Genomic DNA, 19,370 nt, shown 5'->3' on the forward strand with positions numbered 1-19,370 from the left:
ATATAATAATAATAATAATATATAAATTAAATAATAAATGCCAAGTATAATATTAATATATAAAAATTAAATATATACCGTATATAGTTAAGTATAAGTTGAGTTTTTTCAGCCCCTTTTTAGGACTGAAAAAGCCCCCCGCGGCTTATACTCGGGTGAGGGTCTTGGTTGGCTTATATTTGGGTCGGCTTATACTCGAGTATATATGGTACATTTATTATTTTTCTCTATTATTATTGGTATTATTACATTAATTATTTTACTCTATTATTATTACATTTGTTATTTTACTCTATTTATTATCATTATTACATTTATTACTTTACTCTGTTAATATGGTTACTATTACATTTATTTTACTCTATCTTTATTATTATTAATACATTAATGATATGGCAATACAAAAGAACTTGCACATGTATGGGATGAGTGAGGTCTGGCTTGAAATCAGTCCATGTGGAAGGGATCTAGGAATCTGAACAGGAGTCAATGGTGTGATGCTGCAGCTCAAAAGGCCAATGCGATTCTAGGCTGCAGCAGTAGGTAAAATTAGGTGCCTCGGCTTATATTCGGGTCGGCTTATACTCGAGTATAAAATAAAATGTAATAATAATATAAATAAAACAATAAAAGGTAAAGGTTTTCCCCTGACATGAAGTCCAGTCATGTCTGACTCTGGGGGTTGGTGCTCATCTCCATTTCTAAGCCGAAGAGCCGGCGTTGTCCGTAGACACCTCCAAGGTCATGTGACCACTGTCATGACTGCATGGAACGCTGTTACCTTCCCGCCAGAGCAGTAACTATTGATCTACTCACATTGGCATGTTTTCAAACTTCTAGGTTGGCAGAAGCTGGAGCTAACAGTAGGTGCTCACTCCGCTCCCGGGATTTAAACCTGGGACCTTTCGGTCTGCAAGTTCAGCAGCTCAGCGCTTTAACACACTTCGCCACCGGGGTTCCTTAAATCAAACAATATATACTATAAAATAAAATAATAATAATAATATAATAAAATAATAATAAAATATAATAATAGTAAAATAATAATAATTTAAAAATATAATAATAATAATAATAATAATAAAGAAAATAATAATAATAAAATATAATAATACTAAAATAATAAAATAATAAAAATAATAAAATAATAATAATAATAAAGGTTCAGAGAGGAGAACAACTCTCATAATTCCATTGTTCGAAACCCGGCTCGATTTCAAAGGTGCCCAAATCGCCCCTCCTCACCTAAGAAAACGCCATGAAATCCACTTTGCACACTTTTACTGTTTATTGAGTGAGCGCAACCCAAGGGCAAGGAACACGGGGACGCCTTGCAGGGCTGCGCAGATCAAGGGAACACCGGGGCGCATCACTTGGCCCAGAAGTGTGCGTCCGCACGCGACAGATCCATCAGCTGTCTCTCCAGGACGTCGGCGTCTACGGGAAAGCGCTCGCGGAAGGACCGGACCAGGCCGGCGGCGCTGCTTTCGTATTGCACCAGGACGACGTCGTCTCCTAAAAGGAAGGCGCCAGAGAGGGCGTTGAGCCATTAGCGGCACCCGCAGATCGGAGCTATGATTGTCGTATTATTGTTGTTTGACACCGCCACGAAAGACAGAACCAGCGACATACCTTCCAAGCGTGTGTTGGCTTGCACAAAAAGCTTGCGCGCCTCCTTGCGCAGGAGCACCGTGTGCCGCAGGGTCAGGAAACGCTCTGGTCCCGCGTCCGTCACAGCCGAATAGGCCTCGTACAGCGCCCGCCCCCCCACCACGTCCGCCGTGGACTTCAGCACCTGCGGGAGGAAGAAACCACGTCCCACTGAGACAGCAGCGTTGCCTTCAACCCTTAGACCAGTGGTTCCCAAACTTATTTGGCCTGCCGCCCCCTTTCCAGAAAAAATACTACCCAGAGCCCCCTGGAAAGGGGGCGTGGCTTAGAGGGGTGGGCGTGGCTCCTGCTCAAGAGGGTGGGACTGAGTCTCTCCCTTAGTCCAAGATACAGGGCTGCGAGGGGGAGGGGGAGGTGGGCGGGGCCACAAATGGGCGGCCAGGACTGGGATGGGCGGAGTTACGAGCTCTGAGGCAGGGCTGAGCTTCTATCCCTGTCCTGCGGCGCCTGCCAGGACACAGGGGGTGGGGCTAGAGGAGGGGGCGGGGCCTCTTCCCAAGTGCCTGACGGGGCTGGACCCCTATACCCCGCCCCCGTGTTCTAACATGCGCCTCAGGGGAGGTATAGAGGCTCAGCCCTGTCTCGTGCTCTTGGAAGGAGGCCCCTCCCCCTTCCCTAGCTCTGCCCTCTGTGTCCCAACAAGAGCCTCAGGAGAGGTATAGAAGCTCAGCCCTGTCTCGGGCTCTTGAGAAGAATCCACGGCCACTCCTCTAGCTCCGCCCCCTGTGTCCTAACAGGCGCCCCCAGTGCTCAGCCCTGTCTCCGGCACTTGGGAAGAGGCCCCGCCCCTCCTCTGGCCCCGCCCCCGTGTCCTAATAGGTGCCATCACCACCCCCCTGGATCGATCCAGCACCCACTTTGGGAATCACTGGTCTATAATCATCATCTTTGATGTTGAAGGTAGAGTCCCTTTCACAGGAGTTTCTTAAGCTGAGGCAGTATGGCCAGGTGGGAGGGCTTTGATGGTGTCTTCCTGCATAGCAGAATGGGGGTGGACTGGATGACCCTGGGGGGCCCTTCCCACTCTAGTGTATTATAGGCTTCTTGCTGGAGTCTCCTTCTCTGGAGTTTCTTAAGCAGGGGCTGGATGGCCATCTGTCGGGAGGGGTTTGATGGTGTCTTCCTGCATAGCAGAATGGGGGTGGACTGGATGACCCTGGGGGACCCGTCTACCTGCAGCTTCCGCAGGAATCGCTCCAGCGCCGGCTTCCCCACGGCGGCGATCTTGCTCCGGTCCAGCGTGACCACCGCGTCGGGCTTGCCGTCCTCTCCCGTGACGTGGCGGAGGGACACGAGACCCCCGCCGGCTTCGAGGAGGACCCTCAGGATGACAAAGCGGGCCTGCATGTGGGCCTGGCCCGGGGGGAACGACCACGGAAGGTCATGTTAGGGGGCGAAACATGCGTGTTAACCTTCAACTGGGGAGGGTGTTGGCGTGACTCCTCACCTGCCGCCAGGATCCGGACTCGGGCGTGTAGAACTCCAGCGCCAGGACGCCCGCCCGGACCATGTTCAGCCAGTTGATGTAGACAACGTCATCTGCGTCTTTGCCCTCCAGCTCAAAGATTCTGGCGAGAACGGGGGAAAAAAACACAAAAGTCATGACTGCATGGAGTGCCTACAGTACCTATTGATCTATTGATAATCTCTGGGGATTATCAAATGTCTAGATGTCATCGGGGTTTGTGAAAATATTAGGAAGTGCACCAAAATGCAATGAAACAATGGAAAAATTATTATTATTATTATTTTACTATGACACAGAAAACAAGATAGATATGCTGGATTTCATATCAGAAGTTGAACACTTCCCAAGTGTCTAGGACTGTGTGATGTATTCTTGGATGATGCTGCAGATCCCAGCAGGGTGGCCTTTTGCAGTTGGCAGATCGTAATTTTGTCAATGTCTATTGTTTCCAAATGCCGGCTGAGATCTTTTGGCACGGCACCCAGCGTGCCGATCACCACCAGGACCACCTGCACTGGTTTCTGCCAGAGTCTTTGAAGTTCAATCTTGAGGTCCTGATAGCGGCTGAGTTTTTCCTGTTGTTTTTCGTCAATGCAACTGTCACCTGGGATGGCAACATCAATGATCCAAACCTTTTTCTTTTCCACAACTGTGATGTCTGGTGTGTTGTGTTCCAGAATTTTGTCAGTCTGGATTCGGAAGTCCCACAGTATCTTTGCGTGCTCATTTCCCAATACTTTTGCAGGTTTGTGATCCCACCAGTTCTTTGCTGCTGGGAGGTGGTACTTGAGGCATACGTTCCAATGGATCATTTGGCCCACACAGTTGTGCCTCTGTTTGTAGTCTGTCTGTGCAATTTTCTTACAGCAGCTGAGGAGATGATCAATGGTTTCGTTGGTTTCCTTGCACAGTCTGCATTTTGGGTCATCAGCTGATTTTTCGATCTTGGCCTGAATGGCCTTTGTCCTGATGTCTTGCTCCTGGGCTGCAAGGATCAGGCCTTCTGTCTCCTTCTTCAGGGTCCCATTTGTGAGCCAGAGCCAGGTCTTCTCTTTGTCAGCTTTTCCTTCAATTTTGTCAAGGAGCTTTCCATGCAATGTTTTGTTGTGCCAGCTGTCAGCTCTAGTTTGCAGTGTGGTTTTCTTGTACTGGTTTTTTGTCTGCTGTGCTTTGAGGAGTTTCTGATTTTTGACTTCAATCAAAGCAGGTTCTTCACTTTGCTTTCCATCTTCTGCCAAGGGCATGTTCTTCTTCTTTGACTGCTTGTTTGACTTGTAAGAGTCCTCTGCCCCCTGATCTTCTAGGCAGATATAGCCGGTCAACATCACTGCGAGGGTGCAGGGAATGATGAATGGTCATGAGTTTTCTTGTTTTTCTGTCCAAATTGTCCAGTTCCGCCTGTGTCCAATTCATAATGCCAGCAGTATATCTTATGACAGGTATGGCCCAGGTGTTTATGGCCTTGATGGTGTTGCCTCCATTGAGCTTGCTTTTGAGAATTTTTCTGACTCTTTGTGTGTATTCTTTGCTGACCACAGTCTTCACATGTTCATGCTTGGAGTTTGATTATGATTATGATTATGATTATTATTTTGTACCGTCCAGCTCAAAGATTGTGTCAAGAATGGAAAAAACAACGAAACTCAAGTCATGACTGCATGGAGTGCCGTTACCTTCCCCCTGGAGCAGTACCTATTGATCTACTCATACTCTGGGGATTATTATTATTATGATTATTGTTATTATTATTATTAATATTTTGTAATGCCAACACAGCCACTCACCCCAAGACCTCTTTGTTCAGGCAGAGATACAGCCCCACACACTCGGCCCGGCACTCCTCGTAACTCGAAGCCACGCTGGAGAACTTGCTGTCCCAGGTCTCGCCTCCGCGGTACCAGCTCCGAATCTGGGATGAAGGACAGGGAAACCATCAGAGGCATACATACATACACATACATACATACATGCATAATATATACACACATAATAAAAGTGAAATGTTTACCTGTATGTGGCATCTGTGGAGTAGGAAATTCTATTTATTTATTTGTTTATTTATTACATGCATTTATACCCCGCCCTTCTCCCCGAGGGGACTCAGAGCGGCTTACATTCTGCCACGAGGGCCAGCAACAAATATACTATAAAACAAGACAATTAAAACATGATAAAAAGTATACAAAAATTAAAACGCTGCAAGGCAGCGATGTTGCACCATCCTCAGTCATTCACTACTGCTACGATTACAGATTTGCGACCCGATTACATCAGCCAATGAGCTTATTCGCTGAATGCCTGGGCGCAGAGCCAAGTTTTTAGTTTTCTTCTAAATCCCAGGAGGGATGGGGTTTGCCAGATATCGCTGGGGAGGGAGTGCCACAGCCGAGGAGCCACCACCGAGAAGGCCCTGTCCCTCGTCCCCACCAGCTGCGCCTAGGTATCGCTTTATGCGGGGAGGCTAATTTAAATAATTTACGACACCATAAAAACTTCCAGCAGCATGTAGAAGGGAATGAGGACGTACTCCATTAAGGACTCGGTGTCACAAGTGGACGGTGAAGCGGCAACTCCCCTGTATATATATGTATATGTATATGTGTATGTATATGTATGTATATATATGTATGTGTGTATGTATATGTATATGTATGTATGTGTATGTATATGTGTATATGTATATGCATATATATGTATGTGTGTATATGTATATATGTATGTATATGTGTATATGTATATGCATATATATGTATGTGTGTATGTATGTATATGTATGTATGTGGATGTATATATGTATGTATATGTATGAATGTGTATATATGTATGTATATGTATATGTGGGCAAGTATGTGCATGTATATGTATATATGTGTGTGTATATATGTATGTATGTATATGTGTATATGCATATATATGTACATGTGTGTATGTATGTGTGTGTATATATGTATGTATATATGTATATGTATGTGTATGTATGTATGTATATGTATGAATGAATGTGTATATATGTATGTATATGTATATGTGTGCAAGTATATTCATGTATATGTATGTATGCATATATATATATATATATATATATGTATGTATATGTATGAATGTGTATATATGTATGTATATGTATATCTATGTGTATCTATGTATATGTATGTATGTATGTATGTATGTATGTGTGTGTCTCAAAGTGTGTAAGAGCCATTCTATCACAAAGGTTCTTACATGGCTTGATGGATCTGGACTATGTTTAATTCATTACCCAACTTCAAATAATTGAGGGGGGGTCTTACTTGTTCCCCTGTTTCTGGGTTAATCACTGCTTCCCGGTCAAAGTTGAAGGCCCCCGACTCATCCTGGAGCAAAAGAGGAGATGGATTAACATAAATAAGGAGTATACAAGTCTCAGAGAAGGTTGCAATTTCCAACCTTCTTGGAGAGAGTTGGCCTGGCCAAGCTGGCCGAGGCTTCTGAGAGTTCAAGTCCACGCAGGAGACAATGACGTGCCCACCTGGACAAAGAGCTTCCCACTGCCGTGGCCCAGGAGTTCGTGAAGGCCCACCTGCACCTCGAAAGAGGGGCCTTTCCACTTGATGTACAGGTCCTGCAAAACCAGAGAGAGGAAGGACATATGTCAGAATGTATTTGAATAAATAAATACATTGATTGATTGATTGAATGTATTTGAATAAATAAACACATTCAAAACTGCGCCACCCACTTTGTCCTCTTCGGCCAGGAAGGTCAGCTTCTCCTTCTTCGTGGAATAGGCCACGGACAAGACGTTTCCCAGGGAGACGTTCTTGAAGCCGTCCGTTTGCCGGATGTCGTCATCTGTCAAGGAGGAGGAGGAGGAGGCCACGCCATGGCCCCGCAATGGGTTAGACCAGTGGTTCCCAAACTTATTTGGCCTGCCGCCCCCTTTCCAGAAAAAATATGACTCAGCCCCCCCCCTGGAAAGGGGGTGTGGCTTAGACGGGTGGGCGTGGCTACTGCTCAAGAGGGCGGGGCTGAGCCTCTCCCTAGTCCAAGATGCAGGGCTGGGAGGGGAGGTGGGCGGGGCCACAAATGGGCAGCCAGGACTGGGATGGGCGGAGTTACGAGCTCTGAGGCAGGGCTGAGCTTCTATCCCTGTCCTGCGGTGCCTGTCAGGACACAGGGGGCGGGGTTAGACGAGGGGACGGGGCCTCTTCCCAAGTGCCTGACAGGGCTGGACCTCTATACCCCGCCCCCCTGTTCTAACAAGCGCCTCAGGGGAGGTATAGGCCTCTCAGGAGAAGTATAGAGGCTCAGCCCTGTCTTGGGCTCTTGGGAAGAGGCCCCGCCCCTAAGTCCTAAAAGGCCTCTCAGGAGAAGTATAGAGGCTCAGCCCTGTCTCGGGCTCTTGGGAAGAAGCCACACCCACTCCTCTAGCTCCGCCCCCTGTGTTCTAACAGGCACCTCGGGTGTTCAGCCCTGTCTCCGGCACTTGGGAAGAGCCCCCCCCCTCTGGCCCCGCCCCCATGTCCTAATAGGTGCCATCACCGCCCCCCTGGATCACTGGGTTGGACAATCCCTCCCATCCTCCCCAGACCTCGTGGTCCCCTTCCAACTCTAGGGTCCTACGATTCGTACTCGGGAGCCTTACAATTCGGGATGTTGATGCCGGCGGGGATCCCGCTGCCGGCGAAGGTGAGGACGTCGAGGGAGGTGAAGTCCGGCTTGAGGAAGGCGTCCTTCTCGAAGGCCCGGGGCCACGGGAGCTCCTCCAGCAGGCGCTCGGCCGCGGACACCAGGCGCGCAAACTTCGCACTCATGGCCTTGTTCACAATGGCCACGAACCCTGGGAATGGAGAAGCCGGGAATAGATTTGCAAGCGCACAAGAGCAGCCCCCTCCTGAAAAATATAACTAGCCATAATAATGCTCACCACACCTTCAAATTCCCCGCGGGAGCCATAGGGATCTCTATAGCTTTCGATGAACCCGATATAACTGTGAACATCCAAAAAGGAGAGAACAAAGGGCAAAGGGAGAGATCATCGTTGGGCTTTCCGTGCTTCGTGGCACAGATGAATACACTTGGGCCCTGTCTACATTGACCATTGACTCGAGTATAAGCCTAGTTTTTCAGCCCTCTTTTTAAGACTGAAAAAGCCCCCCTCGGCTTATACTCAGGTGAGGGTCCTGGTTGGCTTATATTTGGGTCATCATATACTCGAGAATATATGGTACATTTATTATTTTTCTCTATTATTATTGGTATTATTAAATTTATTATTTTTCTCTATTATTGTTGCTACTATTACATTTATTTTACTCTATTTTTATTATTAATAATACATTTATTATTTCACTCTGATCTTATTATTATAATAATATTTATTATTTTACTCTATTTATTATTACATGTATTATTTTCCTGTACTTATTATTATTATTATAAAACTTTATTTATACCCCGCCACCATCTCCCCGTGGGGACTCGGGGCAGCTTACATGGGGCAGAGGCCCAAACAACACAAGGACAAAATATAAGCAACATAATATAATCACAATATAAAACAGATAAAACAGTAATGCAATATATCAATTAATACAACAATACAAGGTAAAAAATTACATTAAAAACACATAAAAGGCAAGACCGTAATAAATACAGGATAGATTATTAAAAACCCTCTGGGGCTGATTAATTAATGACAGTATCTCCGAAAGCCTGCTGAAACATCCAAGTCTTCAGAAACATCCAAGTCTTATTACATGTATTATTTTACTCTATCATAAGCACATTTACATTGAAGAAGATGAGAATAATGATTTGATCAGAGTTGGACAGTCTTATCTTTAATTAGAGCTTGATGTAAATATTCAAAAACATTTAACCTACTGATGCCTCAATTCATGTAATTTTATTGGAATCTATTTTTATTTCTGAAATTTACCACTCTCGGCTTATACTGGAGTCAATGTTTTCCTAGTTTTTTTGTGGTAAAATTAGGTGCCTCGGATTATATTTGGGTCAGCATATACTCGAGTATATACGGGTAGATCTTCTCAGCGAATCCGAGATAAGCACCTGAAATCCAGGTGCCTTAGACATGATTTCATGGGAACCTGATCGGGCTTAAATTAAGTGCTTTGGCCCAAGCATTTCAGAGGAGACAACATTGCTAACGGGGCATCAGTCTTCTGTTTATGTTTCCATGTTCCTGGTCCTTGAATTGTCCAGATTCTTGTTTCAATGTTGCCTACGTACCTTTGGAGAGCGCCTCAATGACGGTTGCAACAAAACGTGGGTGTGAATGCTGAGTAAAATGGAATAGGCCCTTTGTTTGTGTAACCAATGTAGTTATATAGTCTGTGCGTCTACGTCAGTGGTTCCCAAACTTATTTGGCCTGCCGCCCCCTTTTAAAAAATATAAGACTCAGCACCCCCTGGAAAGGGGTGTGGCTTAGAGGGGTGGGCGTGGCTCCTGCTCAAGAGGGCGGGGCTGAGCCTCTCCCCTAGTCCAAGATACAGGGCTGCGAGGGGGAGGTGGGCGGGGCCATAAATGGGCGGCCAGGACTGGGATGGGCGGAGTTACGAGCTCTGAGGCAGGACTGAGCTTCTATCCCTGTCCTGCGACGCCTGCCAGGACACAGGGGGCGGGGCTAGAGGAGGGGGCGGGGCCTCTTCCCAAGTGCCTGATGGGGCTGAACCTCTATACCCCGCCCCCGTGTTCTAACAAACGCCTCAGGGGAGGTATAGAGGCTCAGCCCTGTCTCAGGCTCTTGGAAGGAGGCCCCGCCCCCACCCCTAGTCCCGCCCTTTCGTCCTAAAAGGCCTCTCAGGAGAGGTATCAGGGGTCCTCAAACTTTTAAAGCAGAGGGCCGGTCCACAATCCTTCAGACTGTTGAGGGGCCAAATTATCATTTGGGGGGAAAAAACGAACCAATTCCTGTGCACACTGCACATATCTTATATGTAGTGCAAAACAACAACAATAACAATGAAAGAACAATACAATATTTAAAAATGAAAATAATTTTAACCAACATAAAACTATGAGGATTTCAATAGGAAGTGTGGGCCTGCTTCTGGCCAATGAGATAGTCAGGTTAATTAGGATTCTTGTTGTTGTGTGTCTTCAAGTCATTTCAGACTTTGAGCGAGCCTAAGTACAAAATAATTTATTTATTCATTTACTACATTTATTTACTACATTTATATCCCACCCTTCTCACCCCGAAGGGAACTCAGAGCAGCTATTATTAGCATAGCACAATATTGGCATTATACTATATTGAACTATACCACTATACTGTATTATTATAGGTAATATATAACATATAATTAATATTATTATATGATATTATTGTTAGTATTGTATTGTATAAAATGATAATATTATTATCAGTATTATATGTATATACAATATACTATATTATTAAAAAGGATATAAAAATATTATATTATAAATGAGGGCGAGGACCAGGTAAATTACCTTGGAGGGCCGCATCCGGTCCCCGGGCCTTAGTTTGGGGACCCCTGGTAGACCCCTGGTAAACTCAGGCCTATCTCCGGCTCTTGGAAGGAGGCCCCGCCCTCTTCCCTAGCTCCGCCCTCTGTGTCCCAACAAGAGCCTCAGGAGAGATGTAGATGCTCAGCCCTGTCTCGGGCTTTTGGAAAGAAGCCACGCCCACTCCTCTAGCTCCACCCCCTGTATGTCCTAACAGGCGCCTCAGGTGCTCAGCCCTGTCTCCGGCACTTGGGAAGAGGCCCCGCCCCTCTTCTGGCCCTGCCCTGTGTCCTAATAGGTGCCATCACCACCCCCCTGGATTGCTCCAGCACCCACTTTGGGGATCACTGGTCTACGTCTTTCTCTGGAAAATGCCTGATATCCTCACCTCTCCACAATGGGGCCCTTGTCGTGGATCCAGCAGCGGGAGCCCTCCTTGTGGGCCGACACAGAACCCTGCGTGAAGCTGGTGATGTAGTGGGCCAGCATTTCCGCCTGGGTGGCGTTGGCCGCGTGTTGCTGCAGGAGGATACACGGGGCTGCGTTGTGGTCAAGTCAGCATCCCTTGACGTGTCTGGGACTCAACACCCACCAGATTTTGGGAGTGGGAAGGAGACATCAGTCCATACCTGAGCTTTCTGTAGGTTCTCCACCACTTTCTGCAGAAGCGGGGCGTAGTCGCCGAGCGTCACGGAGAACTCGCAGTCGCCGAACGGGAAGCACTTCAACTTGGAGGCCAATTCGGCATCAAGCTGAGAATCTGGATGGAAGAGATAACAATAATAATATAACACTATATTTATATTCCGCCCTATCTATCCAGCTTTGGTGCCTTGGAGGTTGTGCTCGGATTCAGCCACAAGGGGGTGCTGTGGCTCCATTCTCTATGGTGAAGAGCCATCAGGACTTCCTCCTTCCTTTTGGTCGCCAGCATTTTCTGGACTTTTTCTTTATTATGGTGTCCCTGCTTACTGTATATACTTGAGTATAAGCTGGGTTTTTCAGCCCTTTTTTAGAACTGAAAAAGCTCCCCTCAGCTTAAACTCAGGTGAGGGTCCTAGTTGGCTTATATTCGAGTCGGCTTATACTCGAGTATATATGCTACATTTATTATTTTCCTCTATTATTATTGCCATTGTTACAGTTATTATTTTACTCTACTTATTATTATTATTATTATTATTATTATTATTATTATTATTACATTTATCATTTTACTCTTGTTATTATTGCTACTATTTCATTTATTTTAATCTAATTATTATTATTATTATTATTACATTTATTATTTTGTTCTGGTATTATTATTATTGTTATAGCATTTATTATTTTACTCTATTTATTATTGTTAATACATTTATTAATTTACTCTATTATTACATTTATTATTTTACTATATTATTATTATTAAATTTTTTATTTTATTATTATTACATTTATTATTTTACTATATTATTATTATTATTATTTTATTATGACACAGCAAACAAGATAGATATGCTGGATTTCATATCACAAAATCACAAGTCGAACACTTCCCAAGTGTCTAGGACTGTGTGATGTATTTTCGGATGATATTATCATTATTATTATTATTATTAGCTGTGCCCGGCCACGCGTTGCTGTGGCGATGTCTGGTGGTGTTGGTGAGAAATTGTTGAGGTAATGGTGGTATTGAATGTCTGTTGTATGGTTGTCTTTATGTGTAGTATGCACACTGAAGTGGATTATATGGCAGTGTGGAGTCAAGATAATCCAGTTCAAAGCAGATAATATAAGAGTCTAAATGGGTTATATAGCTGTTTGGAAAGGCCTTGAGTCTACACTGCTATATAATCCAGTTCAAATCTGATAATCTGTGGAAGAGGCCTAAGTGAGGCCTAACTGTGCCTGTCCCCTGGGCTGAGTGGGTTGCTAGTGGGTGGAGCTTAGCCTTCAAACTGGCAGCAATTGGATAAAAACTATTATTCCTCTCCCTGTAATTAGGACTTTATTTTTCTTTTCTTTTTGTTGTATCAACCTAGAGCTGTGAATGATGGGTTGTGTTGTCAAATTTCGAGGTTGGGGGGCCTGTAGTTTCGTTGTTTTGTCCGCTGCCCTGATGCCATCACTCTTTTATATATATAGATGAGGATACATAAGCACATTTACATTGAAGAAGTTGAGGATAATGATTTAATCAGAGTTGGACAGTCTTATCTTAAATTAGTTTTATGTAAATATTCAAAAATGTAATTTTATTATTATCTATTTTTATTTCTGAGATTTACCGCTCTCGGCGTATGCTTGAGTCAATGTTTTCCCAGTGTTTTGTGGTAAAATTAGGTGCCTCGGCTTATAGTCGGGTCGGCTTATGGGGAACATTTATCATTTTACGCTTGTTATTATTGCTACTATTCCATTTATTTTAATCTATTTATTATTATTATTATTATTAATAATACATTTATTATTTTGTTCTGATATTATTATTGTTATAGCATTTATTATTTTACTCTATTTATTATTGTTAATACATTTTTAATTTACTCTATTATTACATTTATTATTTTACTCTATTTATTATCATTATTACATTTTTATTTTACTCTATTATTATTATCACATTTATTATTTTACTCTATTTATTATTATTATTACATTTTTTATTTTACTATATTATTATTATTATTATTATTATTATTATTATTATTATTATTATTATTATTATGAGGATACATAAGCACATTTACATTGAAGAAGTTGAGAATTTAATCAGAGTTGGACAGTCTTATCTTAAATTACAGTTTTATGTAAATATTCAAAAATGTAATTTTATTATTATCTATTTTTATTTCTGAGATTTACCGCTCTCGGCGTATACTTGAGTCAATTTTTTCCCAGTTTTTTGTGGTAAAAATAGGTGCCTCAGCTTATATTCGGGTCGGCTTATACTCAAGTATATACGGTAGGTAAAAGTTTCCCCCGACATGAAGACACCATAAAAATGCCGGTGATCAAAGAGCAAGTAGGAAATACAACGATCAAAAGGACTCAGCGTCATTAGAGTTGAAGCAACAGCTCCCCCTCTGGCCAGAATCGAGCATAATGTCCAGAAAACAAAATTAGAAAATGTTGAATTACCTCTGCTGTCTGTCTGTATGCATGTTGTATGTCTAAAAAAATGGGAAATTAGTCCGGTCGGCTTATGGGGAACCAATACAATTAAATTGATCCACAACTATCAGTTGAGGGCACACTTATTGTCGCCAAAGGGCTCTCACCATCCGAACACACCGAAGCCAGGCGCACTTCGTAGCTCACTTTCCCGTCGACTTCTTTCTTAAAGAGCCTCGTGTTGTAAGCACTGATGCTCTGTGAAAAGATGTGGGCATTAACAGCCTGGCCCAACACCGCACGACATTTTTGCCCCAATGTGATTTTCCGCCCTTCTGATGGTACCTGAGAGTCCAGAAAGTCCTGGGCTCGCTTGGCGTCTTCCATGCTGCAGTTGGAAGAGAAATACGTCGAAATGCCCTGCCGATGAGAAAGGGAATGGAAACGTCACACATCGGTGTCCTACGTTGGGATCCCGCAATAACAACACCTGCATGTCTCCTTTTTCCCATGATGGAAAGTGGCCTCATAGGCATGCCATTGGCTTTCGCGGGGAGGGGGGTTACCTGTCCGCTGAGCCCCAGGTGCTTCTGCGTGGGCTCCAAGGAGAACATGAGGTCCCCGCATCGTCCCCACAGGGCCTCCATCTCCTCCGGGTGGTCCTTGAAGGCCTGGCTCTTCCACACCAACTGCTTCAGCTTCTCCTGCGGACAAAGCAGCCAAGAAGCCCCGTCAGAGGGACACCAGCAAGGGGCAACACGGCCGGAGAAGGGCCACCAAGCTTACACACACATATATATATTACACGCACACACACACATATATATATATTGCATGCACACACACACATACACATTACACACACATGTATATACATTATACACACATATATATTACATGCACACACACATATATTGCATGCACACATGCATATACACATTACACACATATATATACTTTACACACACATATATTACATGCACACACGCATATATATGTTACACAGACACATACATATATAGTACATGCACACACACATATACACATTACACACACATGTATATACTTTACACACACACATATATTACATGCACACACACACATATATATACATTACACAAACAGACACATATATATATTGCATGCACACACACATATACACATTACACACACATGTATATACTTTACACACACACATATATTACATGCACACACACATATAGTGCATGCACACACATGTATATACTTTACACACACATATATATACATTACATAAACAGACACACACATACATATATTACATGCACACATATATATATTGCATGAACATACGAATATGCCCATTACACACATACATATACTTTACACACACACATATATATATATATACATTACACAGACACACACACATATTACATACACACAGACTTATATATACATTACACACACATATACATTACATGCACATACACATATATACATTATACATATATATTACATGCACACACATATATGGACATGGGCCGACACTGTAATGTTGTGGGTTGGACTAGATGGCCTTTGGGGTCTCTTCCAATTGTATGATCGTAATCCCCCTGCAGGCGACTGTTGAGCTCTCACCTTGGGAAGGTTGGGGACGAACTTGGTGTCCCCGAAGGACTTGTAGTTGCCCATGTTGGCGTAGACGGCGGCGGCGTAAACCAGGAAGGCCTTTGAGAGACAAGGGACAGAACGTCAACAAAGGGAGGAAAAACGCAAAGGAAACATGGTGGCCCATCCCCATCACTGTCATAACAAGCAGCCAGTCCCATCATCAGATGGTTCTCTCTTCTTGCTCCATCCATATTTCACATCTACACAAATGACCAGACACTGCCAGAAAGGGCAGGGAGAGTGTTTCATATACGCCAGTGATTCCCAAAGTGGGCACTACTGCCCCCTGGTGGGCATTGAAGCGATCCAGGGGGGCGGTGATGGCACCTATTAGGACACGGGGCGGGGTCAGAGGAGGGGCGGGGCCTTTTCCCAAGTGCCAGAGACAGGGCTGAGCACCTGAGGCGCCTGTTAGGACACAGGGGGCGGAGCTAGAAGAGTGGGCGTGGCTTCTTCCCAAGAGCCCGAGACAGGGCTGGGAATCTATACCTCTCCTGAGGTGCTTGTTGGGACACAGAGGGTAGAGCTAGGGAAAGGGGCAGGGCCTCCTTCCAAGAGCCCGAGACAGGGCTGAGCCTCTATACTTCCCTGAGAGGCCTTTTAGGACTAAAGGGCGGAGCTGGGGAGGGGGAGGGGCCTCTTCCCAAGAGCATGAGACAGGGCTGTGCCTCTATATAGCTCCCCTGAGGCGCTTGTTAGAACACGGGGGCGGGGTATAGAGGTCCAGCCCCGTCAGGCAATTGGGAAGAGGCCCCGCCCCCTCCACTAGCCCTGCCCCGTGTCCTGGCAGGCATCACAGGACAAGGATAGAAGCTCAGCCCTGTCTCAGAGCTCGTAACTCCGCCCATCCCAGTCCTGGCCGCCCATTTGTGGCCCCAACCACCTCCCCCTCCTAGCCCTGCACCTTGGACTAGGGGAGAGGCTCAGCCCCGCCCTCTTGAGCAGGAGCCATGCCCTCCTCTCTAAGCCACGCCCCCCTTTCCAGGGGGCACTGAGTGATATTTTTTCTGGAAAGAGGGCGGCAGATCAAATAAGTTTGGGAACCACTGATCTACGCTGACGATCGTGCCATCACCGCCCAAGCAGGGAGCTTTGCACGGGTTGGACAGACGCTCCCCAGGCGCGCACTCACCTGGTACTCTTCCTCCGAGAGGCCGAGCGTGCGCGCCGTCTCCCCCAGGTGGGAGGGGTCCTGGGCCCGGAAGAGGCGGGAGAGCAAGGCGTAGATGGCGGGGGCCTCGGGGGAGGTCTGCAGCAGGACCACCAGCCCCCCGTACCAGCAGGCCCGCGAGAGGTAGTGGGCGTAGAGGCGCTCCTCGGGAGACAGGAGGCGGAAGGCTTCCACGCAGTCCAACACCGCGATGCCCACGTCGTTCGGGAGGATGTACTGGGAGTCCACCATCGTGCCCACTGGAAAGGATGGGAGGAGTGGGAGGGCCACAGCTAAGCAATCGGCTTATATCTACTCCAGCATATCAGCACATATATGTATGTAAGATATCTACCTAGATCAGGCATGGGCAAGTTTCAACCTTCCCTCCAGGTACAGTAGAGTCTCACTTATCCAAGCTAAACGGGCCAGCAGAAGCTTGGCTAAGCGAATATGTTAGATAATAAGGAGGGATTAAGGAAAAGCCTATTAAACATCAAATTAGGTTATGGTTTTACAAATTAAGCACCAAAACATCATGTTATACAACAAATTTGACAGAAAAAGTAGTTCAATACACAGTAATACTACGTAATAATTACTGTATTCACGAATTTAGCACCAAAATATCACGATATATTGAAAACATTGACTACAAAAATGCGTTGGCTAATCCAGAACCTTGGATAAGCGAGTCTTGGATAAATGAGACTCTACTGTATCATGATATTTTGGTGCTAAATTCGTTGTTGTATGAACGTAGAGGCATGGATGAGGGGTTGTGCTGCCAAGTTTAGTGTTTCTGGGGTGTGTAGTTTTGTTGTTTTGTCCTAGGCCGAAATTTCATTACTCTTTTATATATATAGATTACATTACAATATTATTATCAATACTATGTATACATTCAATATATTATATTATTAGTATAGCACAATATAAGCCAGGGGTCCCCAAACTAAGGCCCGGGGGCCGGATGCGGCCCATCGAAGCTATTTATCCGGCCCCCACGGCACAAGGGCAGAAGGGGATTGGACTAAATAACCCAAGGGGTCTCTTCTTCTCTTACAAGATATGCTGGATTTCATATCACAAAATCACATTATTATTATTATTATTATTATTATTATTATTAACATTGAGGCTGGGTGGCCATCTGTCAGGGGTGCTTTGCTTGTGCTTTTGGTGCACAAAGGCAGAAGGAGATTGGACTAAATGGCCCAAGGGGTCTCTTCCAATCCTCTTTTATTATTATTATTATTATTATTATTATTTTATGGCACAGCAAACAAGATAGATATGCTGGGTTTCTTATCACAAAATCACAAGTCGAACGCTTCCCAAGCATTTAGGACTATGTGATGTATTTCCGGATGATGCGCGCAGATCTCAGTCGGGTGGCCTTTTGCAGTTGGCAGATCGTAATTTTGTCAATGTCTATTGTTTCCAAATGCCGGCTGAGATCTTTTGGCACGGCACCCAATGTGCCGATCACCACCGGGACCACCTGCACTGGTTTCTGCCAGAGTTTTTGAAGTTCAATCTTGAGGTCCTGATTGCGGCTGAGTTTTTCCTGTTGTTTTTTGTCAATGCGAAAAATTGGATGGCAAGGGTTATAATTATTATAATAATTATTATTATTAACATTGAGGCTGGGTGGCCATCTGTCAGGGGTGCTTTGCTTGTGCTTTCGGTGCGCAAAGGCAGAAGGGGATTGGACTAAATGGCCCAAGGGGTCTCTTCCAACCCTCTTTTTATTATTATTATTATTATTATTATTATTAATTATTATTGCTCAGTGGCCAATTATAGTCTGGCCCTCCAACGGTCCAAAGGAGAGTGAACTGGCCCCCTGTTTAAAAAGTTTGGGGACCCCTGATATAAGCACTATATATTATTATAATGTACTATACAACTATATTGCAATATTATTAGTAATATTGCATGTAATATAAATATACAATTATAATAGTGAATTATAATTATTATTACATTGTATTACATCATATGTCTTGCCTCAAGGCACCACTGCTAATTATGGAATGCTGGGATTTGTAGTTTAGTAGGGGCACCAGCTCCCTTTGGCATGGGAAACCACAGCAGCCACGATTCCATAGCCTTGGGCCATGCCATGGAATCAAACCGCGTTAAATCTGCAGTGTAGATGCAACCAGGGCAATGACTACAAAAGGGGTGCTTGGGCTGTCCATCACCCCCTGCCCAAGGCACTCACTCACTCACACACCCATCATCCACACACCCTCTGGGTCTCTCACCTTGCCTTCGCCACCTCCTCTCTCAATCGCGATTTCCAACTTCCTGCCACGCCCCTTGTCCTTCTCTCCATTCATTGCTTCCCAAGCGAGGCCACGCCCCTTTAGCGTCCAACCAATCGGGGAGAGTGAAAAGGGAGGAAAAAAAAAGGTCCCGCGTTGCCGGGAGACTGCAGATCCCGCCCCCTTGAGACTGCCTCTCCTCATTGGTTGGCAACTTCCTCTATCTCTCTCTGTTTTCATTGGTTGCAGGAGGCTCAGGGGCTGTTCCCAGTGAGTCAAGGCAAATTCAGGTAACTGTCCCAGTTTTAAAGTGGTACCAACCAAATTTAATTATGCAGTCTCCTGTATAAATTTAATGATATAATTATAATATTAGTATAGTATAATAATATATAATAATATTATACTATACGAATATTATAATATATTGTATATCATGTAATATTAATAATGATATTATGATGTAATACAATGTAATAATAATTATAATTCACTATTAAAATTGTATATTTATATTACATGCAATATTACGAATAATATTGCAATATAGTCGTACAATATAATATATTGTATATATATATA

At 44.4% G+C, this 19,370-nt stretch overlaps 1 protein-coding gene across 1 annotated transcript; it reads right to left on the reverse strand.

Moving 5' to 3' along the window:
* Positions 1–1,264: 1,264 nt before the first annotated feature.
* On the reverse strand, positions 1,265–18,923 carry dpp3 (dipeptidyl peptidase 3). The gene is made up of 18 exons (XM_062965234.1): positions 18,789–18,923; positions 16,498–16,775; positions 15,333–15,422; positions 14,279–14,416; positions 14,058–14,132; positions 13,880–13,970; positions 11,246–11,376; positions 11,005–11,135; positions 8,051–8,109; positions 7,764–7,958; positions 6,858–6,970; positions 6,648–6,740; positions 6,430–6,492; positions 4,924–5,048; positions 3,119–3,239; positions 2,845–3,024; positions 1,633–1,795; positions 1,265–1,515 (listed from the first exon to the last, which is right to left on the reverse strand). Exons 2-18 carry the CDS (start codon positions 16,765–16,767, stop codon positions 1,370–1,372), a joined length of 2,184 nt encoding a protein of 727 aa, XP_062821304.1. The 5' UTR covers positions 16,768–16,775; positions 18,789–18,923; the 3' UTR covers positions 1,265–1,369.
* Between the last annotated feature and the right edge of the window lie 447 nt (positions 18,924–19,370).

The sequence above is a fragment of the Anolis carolinensis genome, unplaced genomic scaffold, assembly GCF_035594765.1.
Source record: "Anolis carolinensis isolate JA03-04 unplaced genomic scaffold, rAnoCar3.1.pri scaffold_14, whole genome shotgun sequence".
Taxonomy (NCBI): domain Eukaryota; kingdom Metazoa; phylum Chordata; class Lepidosauria; order Squamata; family Dactyloidae; genus Anolis; species Anolis carolinensis.

Coding starts and splice junctions, on each gene's coding strand:
- dpp3 (XM_062965234.1), bottom strand. CDS start 16,767: ATGGTGGACTCCCAGTACATCCTCCCGAACGACGTGGGCATCGCGGTG. Junction 14,417..15,332: donor TCGTCCCCAACCTTCCCAAG/GTGAGAGCTCAA, acceptor CTTTGTCCGCAG/GAGAAGCTGAAGCAGTTGGT. Junction 1,516..1,632: donor AGCCAACACACGCTTGGAAG/GTATGTCGCTGG, acceptor CCTTCCTTTTAG/GAGACGACGTCGTCCTGGTG.